At 43.4% G+C, this 14,782-nt stretch overlaps 1 protein-coding gene across 5 annotated transcripts in view; it reads right to left on the reverse strand.

The window, feature by feature from the left end:
• Window positions 1-14,782, reverse strand: part of CNTN3 (contactin 3) — a 397,708-nt gene that overhangs the window by 14,347 nt on the left and 368,579 nt on the right. For 4 of the 5 annotated variants that reach the window (XM_053297698.1, XM_053297696.1, XM_053297697.1 and 1 more), the window contains exons 13-18: window positions 14,426-14,584; window positions 14,177-14,326; window positions 11,610-11,680; window positions 9,457-9,691; window positions 8,934-9,049; window positions 5,012-5,198 (exon numbers count right to left, since the gene is read on the reverse strand). In XM_053297698.1, coding sequence (XP_053153673.1) covers window positions 5,012-5,198; window positions 8,934-9,049; window positions 9,457-9,691; window positions 11,610-11,680; window positions 14,177-14,326; window positions 14,426-14,584 — 918 coding nt within the window. The remainder of the gene's footprint in view (window positions 1-5,011; window positions 5,199-8,933; window positions 9,050-9,456; window positions 9,692-11,609; window positions 11,681-14,176; window positions 14,327-14,425; window positions 14,585-14,782) is intronic. The other variant, XM_053297700.1, reaches the window with a different exon arrangement.

Here is a 14,782-nt window from a genome sequence, read left to right on the forward strand (position 1 = left end):
TGTAAGCCACCCTGAATGATTTTTGGAAGGGCGATATATAAATAGAATGAATGAATGGATAGATAGATAGATAGATAGATAGATAGATAGATAGATAGATAGATAGATAGATGAAGGTGTGAACAGTTTTTCAACTTTAGTATTAGATTTAACTCTACCTTAAGTGGTGCAGTGGGGAAATGCTTGACTAACAAGCAGAATGTTGCCTGTTCAAATCAGATATAGGAAGATGCTGAAAGGCATCATCTCAAACTGCACGGGAAAACCACAGGGCTCTGTGGGCGCCAGGAGTCGAAATTGACTTGATGGCACACTTTACCTTTATTAGATTTTTAAAAGGGGAAATAAACATGTAACTTCAGCCTTCCATGGCTCCTGGTGCAGGAGCTATGGAAGGCAGGGCAACAACCATACAAAAGCCTCTGTAGAGTTGCCCTTGACTTACTTCAACCTCTGTGAACGAAATATGCAGTTTTCAAGCTTATATTAGGATTATAATTAAAAAGACAAAGGTCACTGAAAATGATTTTGCTTTTTCAATTACCACAGAATAGTAACATTATAACCTAAATAGCAGCGTTCAGCTGCAGGAGTCATTACAATAACTGGCTTCTCCTTGTTTAATTTCTAGGATCCTCTTCATCAGTTTCCAAATCTATATTGAAATTTACATTTTCATCTCTCCACATCACATCAGAAAATTGCAATTAAGAGACAGCCTCAATTATTACAGGCCCACTGTGAGATAATAGACCATGATGAGAATTATTAAACTCATGCTGAATTTGAAAGTATTAGAAGCTTGATTGGTTGGCTGTTCCCTCTAAACAGTTCTAATTAGGCTACATTCTTGAAATTGTGGCACAAAGTGAAATTTACCAATACCCATGTGGGAATACACAAGCAGTTCTTCTGGCAAATCAGTTATTTGCTCTGTCCTCTACCTGAGCTGGCTAAAAGGAAATATAAGCAAAGGGACAGGGAGCCATCTTACTTATTTATTATTTTTCTCTATGTAAACTGATTTGGAAATTTTTGTTGAAAAGTGGTATATAAATATTTGTTGTTGTGTTGTTCCCAGGATTCTCCACCCTACTTCCAAATTTTAGGGATGGAAGCTGGTATAATTTTGTGGGGAGAATCTTGGTATCTGGACTTGGTACCTGGGAGTGCAGGGTCTCACGACCTAACATATCCCTGAGATTTTACCAATTTAGGGATCTGCTGGCTGTCATCTGAATATTCCCACCAACAGTGACTCAATTTACATCCACCTTGATGGATGAATGAAAAATGAATGAAACCAAGATATATAGACATACAGTATGTATAAAGATACAAAGTGAAACATAATGCTCAAGGAAGTTTTAGGTGGAGCTGTCCTTAAGGGCTATAACACTTCAATGCTTTAAATGTTGCAGATTATTCATTCAGTAGCCAAAGTCCTGCTGATTGTCCCTCTGCTGTCCCACCAACAGTGACTCAATTTGACCGGGAAAATGGCAGGTTAAAACACATGGCAGTTTTTTGTTTTTTTTAACTCCAGCATCTAGGATGTGGGATGCTCTACATGCCTACCTTCTTTCCTCCCCAAAGACAATCTCAGAGTTCTTCGGCCCACCGTGACACACTCACACAATCTGCACTACTCCTGGCTGCACGGATCAGTGGAGGCCGGGAAAATGAGTCCCGGCCTCCAGGAATCCCATACGGCATGGCACAAATACGGCGGTGCATAGGGGAATTCCCCCATGAGTTGGGTGCTCTAGGCACCTGACTGTGCGTGCTTGGGTTGCACACAGCCTGAGCAGCCACACGATCCTGCTGCTGGGTTTAAGGGTGCACTTGTGCCCTTAAACCCCAGCTATAGGCCAAAGTAAAACATCAGGTTGGACGGGAGGGCAGCACCAGGATCGGTGCTTGATCCCAGCACTGCACAAGAGCAGCCCAACCAGGATTGGCTGCCCTAGCTGGCTTCTGTGAATAGGCACTCTCTCTCTCTCCATCCATCCATCTATGTGCACATACACCTTATGCACACATGTTTAAGAGTATAAAAGAACTCGACATAATATTACAGACACTGAGGCTATTCCCACGATCCACAGAAAGTTTGCTAAGCTTCCTTAGTCCACTTTCCATGGATTGTGGGAACTAGTGGGCTCACGGGAGAACCCGGTGCTCCCAAGACAGCTAGCCCGCCTAAGCCACCCTCTCCTTAAATGAAGTTAATGGAGCGAGCGCTCCGTTAACTAGGGATGTGCAAAAAATTTCGGGCACAGAACGATCTGTGCCCGAAACAAACAATTTCGGGTGATTCGGGGCCAAACCGAATCACCCCCGATGTCCCCCGAATTTTTTCGGGCACGAGCCGAATGACCCGAATTTCGGGCACAAAAAATTCGGGTGACTCGGTTCATGGTTGATTTTGGGCAATTTTTTAAAGTTTTAGTGACTTTGGGGCAGCTTGGGGGCATAGCATGGGATCTGGGCAAAAGGAGTGGGGTGGGGTGGTAGTGACTAATGGGTGCAGGCTACCACCCCAATTTCAGGGGGATTGGGCAAAGGGCTGATTTTTGGTAAATTTCTGAAATTTTCATGTCTTTGGGGCAGATTGGGGCATATTGGGGCAGAAAGTGGGGCCTGGGGCAGAATAGTGGGGTGGGGTGGTAGTGCCTAATGGGTGCAGGCTACCACCCCAATTTCAGGGGGTTTGGACAAAGGGGTGATTTTTTGAGAATTTTTGAAGTTTTGGTGACTTTGGGGCAGTTTGGGGGCAGAAAGTGGATCTGCCCCAAAAGAGTGGGGTGGGGTGGTAGTGCCTAATGGGTGGAGGCTACCACACCAATTTCAGGGGGATTGGGCAGAGGGCTGATTTTTTGAGAATTTTTGAAGTTTGGGTGTCTTTGGGGCAGATTGGGGGCAGAAAGTGGATCTGCCCCAAAGGAGTGGGGTGGGCTGGTAGATAGTGCCTAATGGGTGGAGGCTACCACCCATCCCCGATTTAAGAGTGATTGGGCAGAGGGGGGAATTTTGGTGAATTTATTTTTATGAGGTTTGTCTTCATAAGGTGAAGTGTGCTAAATTGATTACTTCCTCATATTATTCATAGTAAAGGAAAGTGTGAAAAAGTGAAAGTGGGGTCATGAGAGTTGTTTAATTGAAAAATATCTCATTTGCTATGATAGAATGAGAATTCACACCTCAGAAAAAACTTCTGAGGTGTGAATTCTCATTCTATCATAGCAAATGAGATATTTTTCAATTAAACAACTCTCATGACCCCACTTTCACTTTTTCACACTTACTATGAATATGAGGAAGTAATCAATTTAGCACACTTCACCTTATGAAGACAAACCTCATAAAAATAAATTCACCAAAATTCCCCCCTCTGCCCAATCACTCTTAAATCGGGGATGGGTGGTAGCCTCCACCCATTAGGCACTATCTACCAGCCCACCCCACTCCTTTGGGGCAGATCCACTTTCTGCCCCCAATCTGCCCCAAAGACACCCAAACTTCAAAAATTCTCAAAAAATCAGCCCTCTGCCCAATCCCCCTGAAATTGGTGTGGTAGCCTCCACCCATTAGGCACTACCACCCCACCCCACTCTTTTGGGGCAGATCCACTTTCTGCCCCCAAACTGCCCCAAAGTCACCAAAACTTCAAAAATTCTCAAAAAATCACCCCTTTGTCCAAACCCCCTGAAATTGGGGTGGTAGCCTGCACCCATTAGGCACTACCACCCCACCCCACTATTCTGCCCCAGGCCCCACTTTCTGCCCCAATATGCCCCAATCTGCCCCAAAGACATGAAAATTTCAGAAATTTACCAAAAATCAGCCCTTTGCCCAATCCCCCTGAAATTGGGGTGGTAGCCTGCACCCATTAGGCACTACCACCCCACCCCACTCCTTTTGCCCAAATCCCATGCTATGCCCCTGAACTGCCCCAAAGTCACTAAAACTTTAAAAATTCACAAAAAATCAGGACTTTGCCCAATCCCCCTGAAATTGAGGTGGTAGACTCTACCCATTGGGCACTACCACCCCACCCCAAAACTTTGCCCCTGGGCCCCTTTTTACCCCCCGAATCAATTCAGATTCGGATTTGGATTAAATCCGAATCTGAACCGAATCAAGGGTGATTCGGGTGACCCAGATTCGGGCACAAAACAGAACGGGGGTGATTCGGCTCGGGTCCGAGCTGAATCACCCGAAAACCCGAATTGCACACCCCTACCGTTAACCTCATTTCATTGCTCGTGTGTCACCGTGGTGTGCAGTGACACATGAGAAGATCCCTGGCCGGGCAAGCAGCCTCCCGGGCTCAGGGGTCTCTCCAGGATGCCCTGCGTTCTCGCACAGTGCATCCTGGAACTTCTAGGGGCCACGTGGCCCCTGATCCTTGCAGCCCCTGCACGGAGCTGGCAGTCATGTGGGCAGCTGATCCAGTCACCCAGCTATGAGGAGGGGGTTCTCCCCGCAGAACCCCCTTAGGCGCTTCACACATGTCACGTGAAGCACCTCATTTAGTTTTCCCATCTTGAAACTTTACTTGTACGGACCAAAATGTGGTAAGCCTCTTCCTAAAGAAGAGCCAGACCCTAATGAAACACAGCTGAATTTCTGGAATCTCCAAGGAGAGATCCCTGGGCAACAGGTTGGCTCATTATCAATAAGAGTATGCTTGAGGTTGTCTGGAAATGTCTTGGTAGTAGCCCAGTTACTTGTGTATATTTGACAATGGCCTTAGTGCTTTGTGTTCTGCTTATATGATCAGCGTAGTTACTATCTTCCCAGAAGACACAAAAATAAATCTTAATATAGTTTTTTTTAATTAAGGGTTATCCTGTTGTAAAGCATGTATAAGCTTCCAAAAGATCCCAGAGCTCAAAATATGAGATTAACAGTGGCTTATTAACAGTGCACCATTTCCCCCCTACAAGTAAAGGAGCCGTACAATGTCACTTTCCCTCTTACCCACTATTTCATCAATGATACCTACGTGTCTTTTTTGTGGTGGCATTCACAGTGGCACTATAAGGACCTGCTCCGGCACTGTTGTATGCTCGAACAGCTGTGTAGTACACCAGGTTGCTCTTCAAGCCTGTTATTCTTACTGAAGTCTCATTTCCAGTGGCTTTTACTCTGTTTGAAGACTGTTCTTTCCCACCATTATTCCAGTATCTTACCTAGCAGGTGCAAAGCATAGGATACTTTAAACACATTCTTGACATTCCTGTCCACTCAGATGCCCCCTTTCGGTGCCTATTGTTGACTTCTAACAGTTGGAATTGAATTTTATTTTTAGGCCTGTTAAATGAGCTGGGTAGGATTAAAGAAGCTTAGTATGCTTAGCCTGGAGAAGAGAAGACTAAGGTGCAATATCACCTATGAATAGAGTCTGCATTGTGCAATGCTGGCTTCTCCTTCACTGGAGGTTTTCATTCAGAGGCTGGACAGGCATCTGTCAGAGATGCTGTTGTAGTTCCATCCTCTGAACATGGGATGGGACTAGAAGTCCTCCAAGCAGGGCTTTCTTTAGGGCATGGAAAGCAGGGCCACTGCCCTGGGACCCCTCTTTTAACCCGAGTAGAAGTAACTGGAAGTGGCTGACTTACTATGGGCCCTGCGCCCTGTCAGGGCTCTCTAAGAACAGCCATGCTGAACAGCCATCTAAGAACAGCCATCCAAGGTACTTTCTAACTACAAAATTCTATGATTATATGAAGTAAAAACTGTTGTTTTTTGTTTAAAACATAATCTATAGAAACAATTCTATTGTGGTCTGCAGAAGTAGCAGTTACTCAGCAGCTCTCTGGCACTGCATGCACATGTAACAGTCTCTTGTATTGTTATGATGTTTTGCAAATGGCAGCATCTTATCTATCTATCTATCTATCTATCTATCTATTTATTTTCTATACCACCCAAAACTTTTAAACATTTAAAATTTTTAAAACTATAACTCCTGGGTGAATAAATGTGTCTTCAGTGCCTTAGTTGCCAGAGATTGGGAGACTCTTATTTCAACAGGGAGTGCATTCCAAAGTCCAGGGGCATCAACAGAGAAAGCCCGTTCCAGAGTATCTGCCAGACGAGTTGGTGGCAACTGCAGAGGAATCTCTTGAGATGATCTTAACAGGCTCATAGCGAAGAAGATGTTCTCTTAAATACCCAGAGACTAAGCTGTTTATGGCTTTATAGGAAACAACCAGCACCTTGTATTTTGCCCAGAAACCTATTGGCAGCCAGTGTAGTTCTTTGAACACAGGAGTAATACGGTCTCTCCTAGATCAGGGATCCTCAGCGTTGGGCCCCCAGATGTTCTTGGACTCCCAGAATCTCCAGCCAAAGGCCAATGCAGCTCAGGATGCTGGGAGTTGAAGTCCAAGAACATCTGGGGGCCCAACGTTGAGGATTCCTGTCCTAGATGACCCAGAAACCAACCTGGCCACTGCATTCTGGACCGACTGCAGTTTCCGGACAACATACAAAGGCAGCCCCACATAGAGTGCATTGCAGTAATCCAGCCTAGAGGTTACCAGCATATGTACTACCATTTTGAGGCCATTCATCTCAAGAAACAGATGCAGCTGGCGTCTCAGCCAAAGCCGATAAAAAGTACCTCTGGCCACTGCCTCAACCTGGGACACCAGGGAGTAGTTTGTGTCCGGAAGCACTCCCAGCCTGCACACCTGTTCCTTCCGGGGGAGCTTGACGCCATCCAGAACCAGCAGATCAAAATCATCTCCCGAGTTACGACCCCACACAATAAGTATTTCCATCTTATCTGGATTCAGCCTCAGTTTTTTATCCCTCATCCAGCCCATTACTGCCTCCAGGAAGGCATTTAGAGAGGTTATGCCTTCTCCTGATGAAATTGACATGGAGAAAGAGATTTGAGTGTCATCTGCATACTGACAACACCCTGCACCAAATCTCCTGATCATCTCTCCCAGAGGTTTCATGTAGATATTAAACATTGGAGACGATATGGAGCCCTGAGGGACACCATAGAAAAGTTCAGATTTTGAAGAACAGTCTCCATGAGACACAATCTGGAATCAGCCCATGAGGTAGGAGTGGAGGCACTGCAAAGAAGCCACACTACCTCCCCGCCCACATCCCCTCCCCTGCTCCTCAACAGAGTACCCTGGAGGGAGAAGCTGGAACCAGACGGGTCACCAGCCTCCCTCAACCAAGTCTCTGTAATACATACCAGATTGGACCCTTCATCCAGAATCAGATCATGGATGATTTCAGGATTATTCTGGGCCAACCTGGCATTACAAAGGAGCATGAGGAGGCTCTGTGGGTGGTTGGCATTGCTTTCATAGGAATATAGGAACATAGGAAGCTGCCATATACTGAGTCGGACCATTGGTCTATCTAGCTCAGTATTGTCTGCACAGACTGGCAGCAGCTTCTCCAAGGTTGCAGGCAGGAATCTCTCTGATCTATCTTGGATATGCCAGGAAGGGAATTTGGAACCTTCAGCTCTTCCCAGAGCAGCTCCATCCCCTGAGAGGAATATCTTACAGTGCTCACACATCAAGTCTCCCATTTATATGCAACCAGGGCAGACCCTGCTTAGCTAAGGGACTTGTCATGCTAGCTACCACCAGACTAGCTCTCCTCTCCACAGTCAAAGTGCTGGTAGGACAGCCAGAAGGGAAAACAGCAATTAAGTTACTCATCTCCCTTCCCCTGCAACGGCCTGCTGACCTGTCAACATTACATCTTCTCTTCCCCACAACCACTGGGATAGCTGGACCATAATCAGTGGATACACCCCCTGTCTCCCCATTTCCAGACAGACCCAGACACATTAAAAAACTCAACTCATCGAGGATTTTAGACAGAAGCCAAATTAAAATACCCACCCAACTTCACACACCATGAGGGCTCCTGTGCAAAATAGCCTGGCCCTCGAACTCATTATCCCACCGAAGTGACTCCCCCAAAGGGGAAACAGGCAACGTTCCTATAAAAGCCCAGAGCTGGGCAGGAACTGCTGAGTCACTCAGGAGCTGGTTCCAGGCCTGCACTCACTCCCCAGATGTTACTCAGAGGCAGCAGGCAGCAGTCTCACAGGGGGAAGCAGAAGCAGGCAGGTGGTAGCAGAAGGCGCCAACAGCACACACTTGGTCTCCCACCCCAAGTAGTACTGAAGGGGAAGCAGATGGGCTCCTCCTCTCTCCTCTGCTGGGCTTCTGGACTTCTAATTTTGTGCCTGACCTGTTTTTGTAGTCATTTTAAACATCAATTTACGTAAAGCATCATGCACATACAATTTTATTGCTTTCCTGAAAGCTGAGGGAACACAGCCAGGTGTATATAAATGCAAGTGGGTGTGTATTAATGGACATTGAGGCACTGTGCTTATCTTTGCTAGAGCAGTGCCAGGAGATGCAGCAGATACCAGCAGATACTCCTGCATCAGCAGGAGCCGACTGCCAGCCGATTTCCATTCTCAATTCAGTTTTAGTGAGCTTGCAGTAATTGATCTGGTGTAATGCCAGCAAATAAGGCAAGGCTCAAGTTCTGCTCAAAAATCTGTGAATATTTACATTTGGCTTTTATATTCTCCCCAAGACCAGATTATTTTTTGACTGTACCATGTGTTCAACTAGTTTCAGAAACAGAAAACTGCTTTTCCGGCTTTGAACAGCAGGCCTCTTAGGCAACTTCCCCTCCAAAATTTAGGTTGGGATGAAAAAGGAAAAAAAAGCGGGGGGGGGGGGATACGTCACCAGATGTTTGCATGGCTCATTTTCCTATAAAGAAGCAATGCAGAACAGCTGATCCTAAAAGTAAGCCATGGCTTCCAACCAGCAAAGGAATGATTTGAAAGTAAAATACATCCCAGCATAGTCATGTTATTTTACAGAAAAGAGGACATTTCAATAGAGTTTTATGTTTACCTCATAACCCAGCAGTCTCCCACTACCCATTTTCCAAGGAATGGGGATCCAGGACACTTCAATTATAGAAGATGAGAGGCTGTTTGCAGAGACACCAGAAGGTGCTGTGGTAGGTTCTGTGATAGGAACAAAAGCAGAAAGAAAAAGCAGCACTGAAAAATAAAACTGAGGAAAAATATCACCTCCCTAGTTGTCAACTAATGACAATGGCTTCACTCTTATTAGCTAAACAAATATTCACACCACTTATTTTCATGGGAAATGACTTAATGAAAGCTGTGTAAGAGATTAATCACAGCCAGAAAGGTGTGGTGGTGGCGTTCTAGACTAGAAATATCTAGCTGCAAACCCCGACTTAGCCATGACATTTGATGGATGACCTTGGACCAGTCATTATCTCTAAGCCCAACCTACTTCACAGCATTGTTGAGGGGATAAAACTAAAGGATGGAGGGAAGAGAACCATGCAGTGAACTCTTTGGAGAAAGTGAGGGAGAGAAGTGTACAAAAAGTAATAACCCACCCTCTTCAGCAGAAAATACTGTGGCAATTTGGCTAAATGGTCCTTCTCCTTTATTATTATATACGCCAACCTTGACTTCATACGGTGAAAAAGGCAAGATGCTTTCATTTCTAAAGACATATCTTGGTGTGTCAGGGGATGTAACGACAGTCTGTATCCAAGTTGTAATGCCAAGAGGTCGGAAAGCAACAACATAACCAAATCCTTCGCCATTTTGTAATTCTTCAGGAATAGGCTAAGCAAAAATCAGCAAATGAATACAATACTAAAACAAAAAAAATTTAACCTGTATAAACATAAAATTACAATATAAGAACATTGGTCTCAAAAAAGAAAATCTGACCATGCATTTTTATGAAGAAGAGATTTTGGACTTCTGGTGGTTTTAATCACTTATCAAAAGGAACAATGGAATCCAATGGGTGGAAACACACACAGTGCACATTAAGGCTGCAATCCCATGCACAGTTACATCTCATAGAGTTCAGTGTGTCTTACTCCTGAATGAATTTTACTAAGCTCAAACACCAAAGTCCAGCTATTCCAGGATCCTGTTTCCTACATTGGCCAACCCTGATACCCCTGGGTGACCACAATCACACCATGAAGTCATTAGCTATTTCCCACTGCTACTCCCCAGCAACAGGAATAATTCATATAGCTATCAGGGCTAATAGTCATTATTAGGCTTATTATTCATTTGTGCTCTCCATTCCAAAAGTCTGTCCAAATCCCTTTACCCCAGTACAACAGAATACCATGCAAATTAGGATACTAGTACTAAGGCCTGTGTTCTCATCATCTCATCTGTTCACCAAAAAAGTCCCTTGCACTGTGTCTTTGTATTATTTTATGGCTTTTCCCCAAAGGCTGGAGCATCAGAGTAGATTGCTTCTGTTGGCCAGCTCCCAGAGTACGACATAAGCCTCAATGCTTTATTATGATTGTCAACCATTTATTAAACACAAATTATTACTCAAATGCTATACAGAATATAAAACAGATCTGGATCCACTCTGGATCTAATGCACTCACACAATAGTCTAATAATAACCTACACAAAAAGTTAATATTGTAATCTAATAAATACATGTTCATAGCAAGGGATGGGGTGACATAATGGGAAATAGAAAAGGGAGGGAAAAGATGATATCCATTATGTAGACAGGAAAAGTGTCGTTTGGAAGGGAGACAACATGATGGATTCAAAAGCGAGATTATTTCATACACGAGAAAGGGAATGGGAAAAGGCACAAAGGTGGGGAAAGTAAACTATAAAGGGAAAAAAGAAGCACAATCTGAATGAAGAAAATAACCAGGGGAATAGAAGTGAATGAGTGAAGAAATGTAGCCAGAGCAGAATTACAATAAGCTTTAACTATAAAAAGAGCAAGGGCTGATTTATACATTAGACATTACAATTCTAAGCCTGGCTTAGGAAGTAAGCTCCACCCAGTTCAATAGAGCTCCCTCTCTAGTAACTTTGCTTAGGATGGCAGCCATAATGAAGCATCATATCTTCAGAATCAATCATGGGCCTTCTGTAGCTACTGTGCACCAAGGACTGAATGCGGGAGCCACTGCACAGGCTGCTCTGGTACGAGCAAATACCCTTCCCGTGGCATCAGAACCCCTGAATGGAATGGCAGCAGAGGACTTCTTATTCTTTTAGCAGGAAATCCGACCACCTGGACTTCCCTCATGCACAGGTTTCACTTGCTCAGAGCATGCAGATGGTCTGAGAGCCAGACTGGGAGGTGTCTGGTGCTTTCCTCTTCTGTGTGCTTCGATTATTAATTGGGGAAATAAATTTATGAGGAGAGGTATTGACCAACACGATTTTCAGTATCGAAGCAGTTCTTTTAAATTTTGTGCTAAATCAAGAAGACACTAGGTAAACCTACTGGAATTAAATCATTTTCGTATATGCTTAGGTAATGGTTGCTGTTATAATATTCTAACTTAGTAGAAAATCAATGTCGAAAAAAAGCCAGGAACAGCACATACAGAGTGTCTACAGAGCACATAACAGAACACATAACATAAGAACCAGATACGTAAAAAATTATATCAGCTAGGCAGGCTAATTTTTAATGAATGATTCTAATTAAAAATGTGAACCTTTAGGAAATAGATTCCAGAAGAGTACTTACATCCCATGTGATGACCAGTTCAGACCTACTCCCACCTCCTCCACTTACTTCAGAGGGTGGTATTTCAGGAACTGTGAAAGGGGGGAAAGAAAGCACTTTGCTACACAGTCCTCTTGTATAATAGAGAGTACATTTATTTGATGGTTCCTAGAATTTCAACTAAGAGAGATGAAGCTTCCATCTCATGGCATGGAAGCCACTGGATTTAGGTCATATTTCTCAGCCCTTGACATGGTTCCAAAGGGAATTAGGTCATTTGGAGGTTGGGAATAGAGAGTCAATTTTGAAACTTGCCAAAATAATGAACACCTCAGATCTTTTCACATAATCAACCCAATTGGTTTAGCTGGTTCTCCAAGAATCTTCCTGCAGTATACTAATGGGTCAGCTGAATCTAACTTGACTCATGGAGGTCCAAATTAGCCTTGGCCGTATATTAAACTATCCTCAGCAACAGCCCTGGCAATAAGATGACCAACAAACCAAGGTATTGCAATTTTCCCATCAGATCCTGTGCCACTAATTTAGTATTCCATATTAACTTTTATTATTGTTTGAAAGTGAATTCAGCTTTCATCCCTAAGTTTCTTGAAAGAAGAACATTGTTCTGTAGTTAAGGACTAAAAGTGGTGAGTGTGTTCTGTGAGAACTGTGTGATTGGCAGATGTCTGCCAGGTGGTGCTCAATCCCTCATAGCTCAATGCCTGACAGAACTGGTTTTTGTGTTATATTTAAGCTCAGTAATTGAAAAGCCACAAATAATTAAAAACCACATTCTGAAATCCTATCATAGGGGACTACTGCAATGCTCTACTGATAAATCGCACCAAACCAAATTCTGAGAAGAGAGAGAACAAATATGTATGTATCCGCATGTATGAGAGAGGAAGAACCTTTTACCAATTGTGCAAGCATAAAGCAAACAATGTGGTAGTCACCTTGTCAGTACAGATGTCAGGTTTTCAAAAGAAAAGACAATTGTTAAGCAATTTCTTTCAGAGTGCTCCTGTTCAGCAATCACACAGCCTACTTTCTTCTCCATAAAACTATATCAACAGTTGTTTTGACTACTGCAAGGAATACTCCAATCTTCACTTGTATTCACAGTTCTCTGTATTTTCTCAACATTAATGACAGAACGATGATACTGCAGAGAGTAATTCTCTTACTTCTGTGTGAACTTATTTTTTCTTTTACTTACATTATCCCAGAGCTGCACATCAAACGCAACTATTTAGTGACCTTCTCCAGTAATCTCCAACCTGTGGTGACTGAAATTGGTTTTCCTTATCTTAGGATGTGAGGGTCTACAGTATATGCACTCTGCTACGCCTCACCTAAGAATGTTCAGTAGTGCCAAAAGCAAAACATTAGTCGTGGCAGCAAAAGACTATGCTAAAGCCATTCTGTCAAGCAGTGCTATGGCAACAACCTTTACCTTCTGCAAAATGGATAGGTGACATTTTGTGCCCCAGGCTGAACAAAATTCCATTCTGTAGGAAGCACTCCACAGTGTAATGTGGGCTTCTGTTTGCTTAGTAAATGGGAGATATTCTTTACTATACAGGTGACCCTTGTTATTCACAGGGGTCCATTCTCGCCTATAGGCACAAATAGGGAAACCGTGAATAACAAAAACCACGAGTCAGTGGGAACTGGGGGGCTTAGGTTCCTAACCAAAAAAAGGGTTGAAAAAATCAAGGGGGCATAAATAATAAAAGAAAAGGACTGTATTGTTTTCTCTGGGTTTCCAGCCCTCCAGCAATACTCTGCAAACCGCCCCCCACCCCGCAATGGTCAAATATTCACCTTTTTAAAAAGCCACAAAATGGCTCTCTGCTGGAAAATGGCAGCCACAAATGACATCAGAAGTCATTTCTGAGTCATTTCTGGCCACTCGGAACTGGGGATAGTTTTGCCTTTCACCTATTTTTCTACCTATGTATAATGATGTTGGGTCTCTGAGACACAATCGCACATACGCGAAACCACAGGTATGGAGTCTGCAGATAATGAGGGCCACCTGTATGCATTATATTCTAACTCGATGTAGCTGTCGGAACATACTAGCATTCAAAGCTGCAGTCATGTATCAGGTCTTGCTGAGTGTCAATCACCCATCCCTTGAGCTGCATTGGGTGCAGTGTTCCCTCTAAGGCATGCACATGTATGTGCGCTCACACATTTTTTGATTTCACTCAGTCAATTTTAGATCTTGCTCTTGTTGAATCAGGAAGGTTCCACCTCTGAATGCATGTGTGCAAACACTGCCTTGCTCATTAAACACACAGATGAAACAAATTAGAGAACACTGATTGGGTGGGGGGTGGGGAAAGAGAAAAATGAACAATTTTATGAAAGGTTAGAAACTATACAGGCCAAATCACTGCCTAGAGACTGGTTGTTTAAGGAGGCATAAAAATGTTACAATCAATGAATCAATCAATGAAACTATCAATCAAGCAATCAATCAAGCAATCAGGTTCAAAAACCTCTGTTTATGCTGCACTTCCATTAAGTGAAACAAGCAAGCAAACAAAAACAAACAAACAGAAAAACCGACTAACCTGCCTCTTCAGTTCTTACTTTTTCAGAGGGTAAACTAGGTTCTCCACCTCCAATTTTGTTACTTGCAACTACACGAAATTCATATTCAACCCAAGGGTTTAAGTCTACTGCACTGGCTGTGAATGTTTTCCCATCAATGACATCAGGAACTGTAACAGAATATTTTGAGACAAATTAAGAATTGCTTCTTTACTTAGCAACAATACATTCAAGAGCAGCCATAACACTTCAAAAATATTTCCCTTTACCTGTTGTGACTCTTTGCCAACCCACCGAAAAAGGCGTCCTGGCCTGTATAGTGTAACTAGTGATTGGGCTGTGATTATCTAAGCCCTCATACCAAGAGAGCCGAACTGTGGTATCTGTTATTTCATCCACTTTTACATGTTCAGGTGGTCCAGGTGAGCCTAATGCAATAAGATACCAGATTTTAAAATTGGAAGGGTGTTGTAAAGGTAGTGCATATTCTACAAACTGCTAAACATGGCACCCACTGCGTTCTATTTTGCCAGCACTGTGGGGGGAAAGAAAACAATTTAGCTTGCAGTAAAAATGACATATTTTTTACATGCACTAAACTCCTGCTCTGTTATTTTACAGCTGTA

Source organism: Hemicordylus capensis, chromosome 2, assembly GCF_027244095.1.
Source record: "Hemicordylus capensis ecotype Gifberg chromosome 2, rHemCap1.1.pri, whole genome shotgun sequence".
NCBI classification, from domain to species: domain Eukaryota; kingdom Metazoa; phylum Chordata; class Lepidosauria; order Squamata; family Cordylidae; genus Hemicordylus; species Hemicordylus capensis.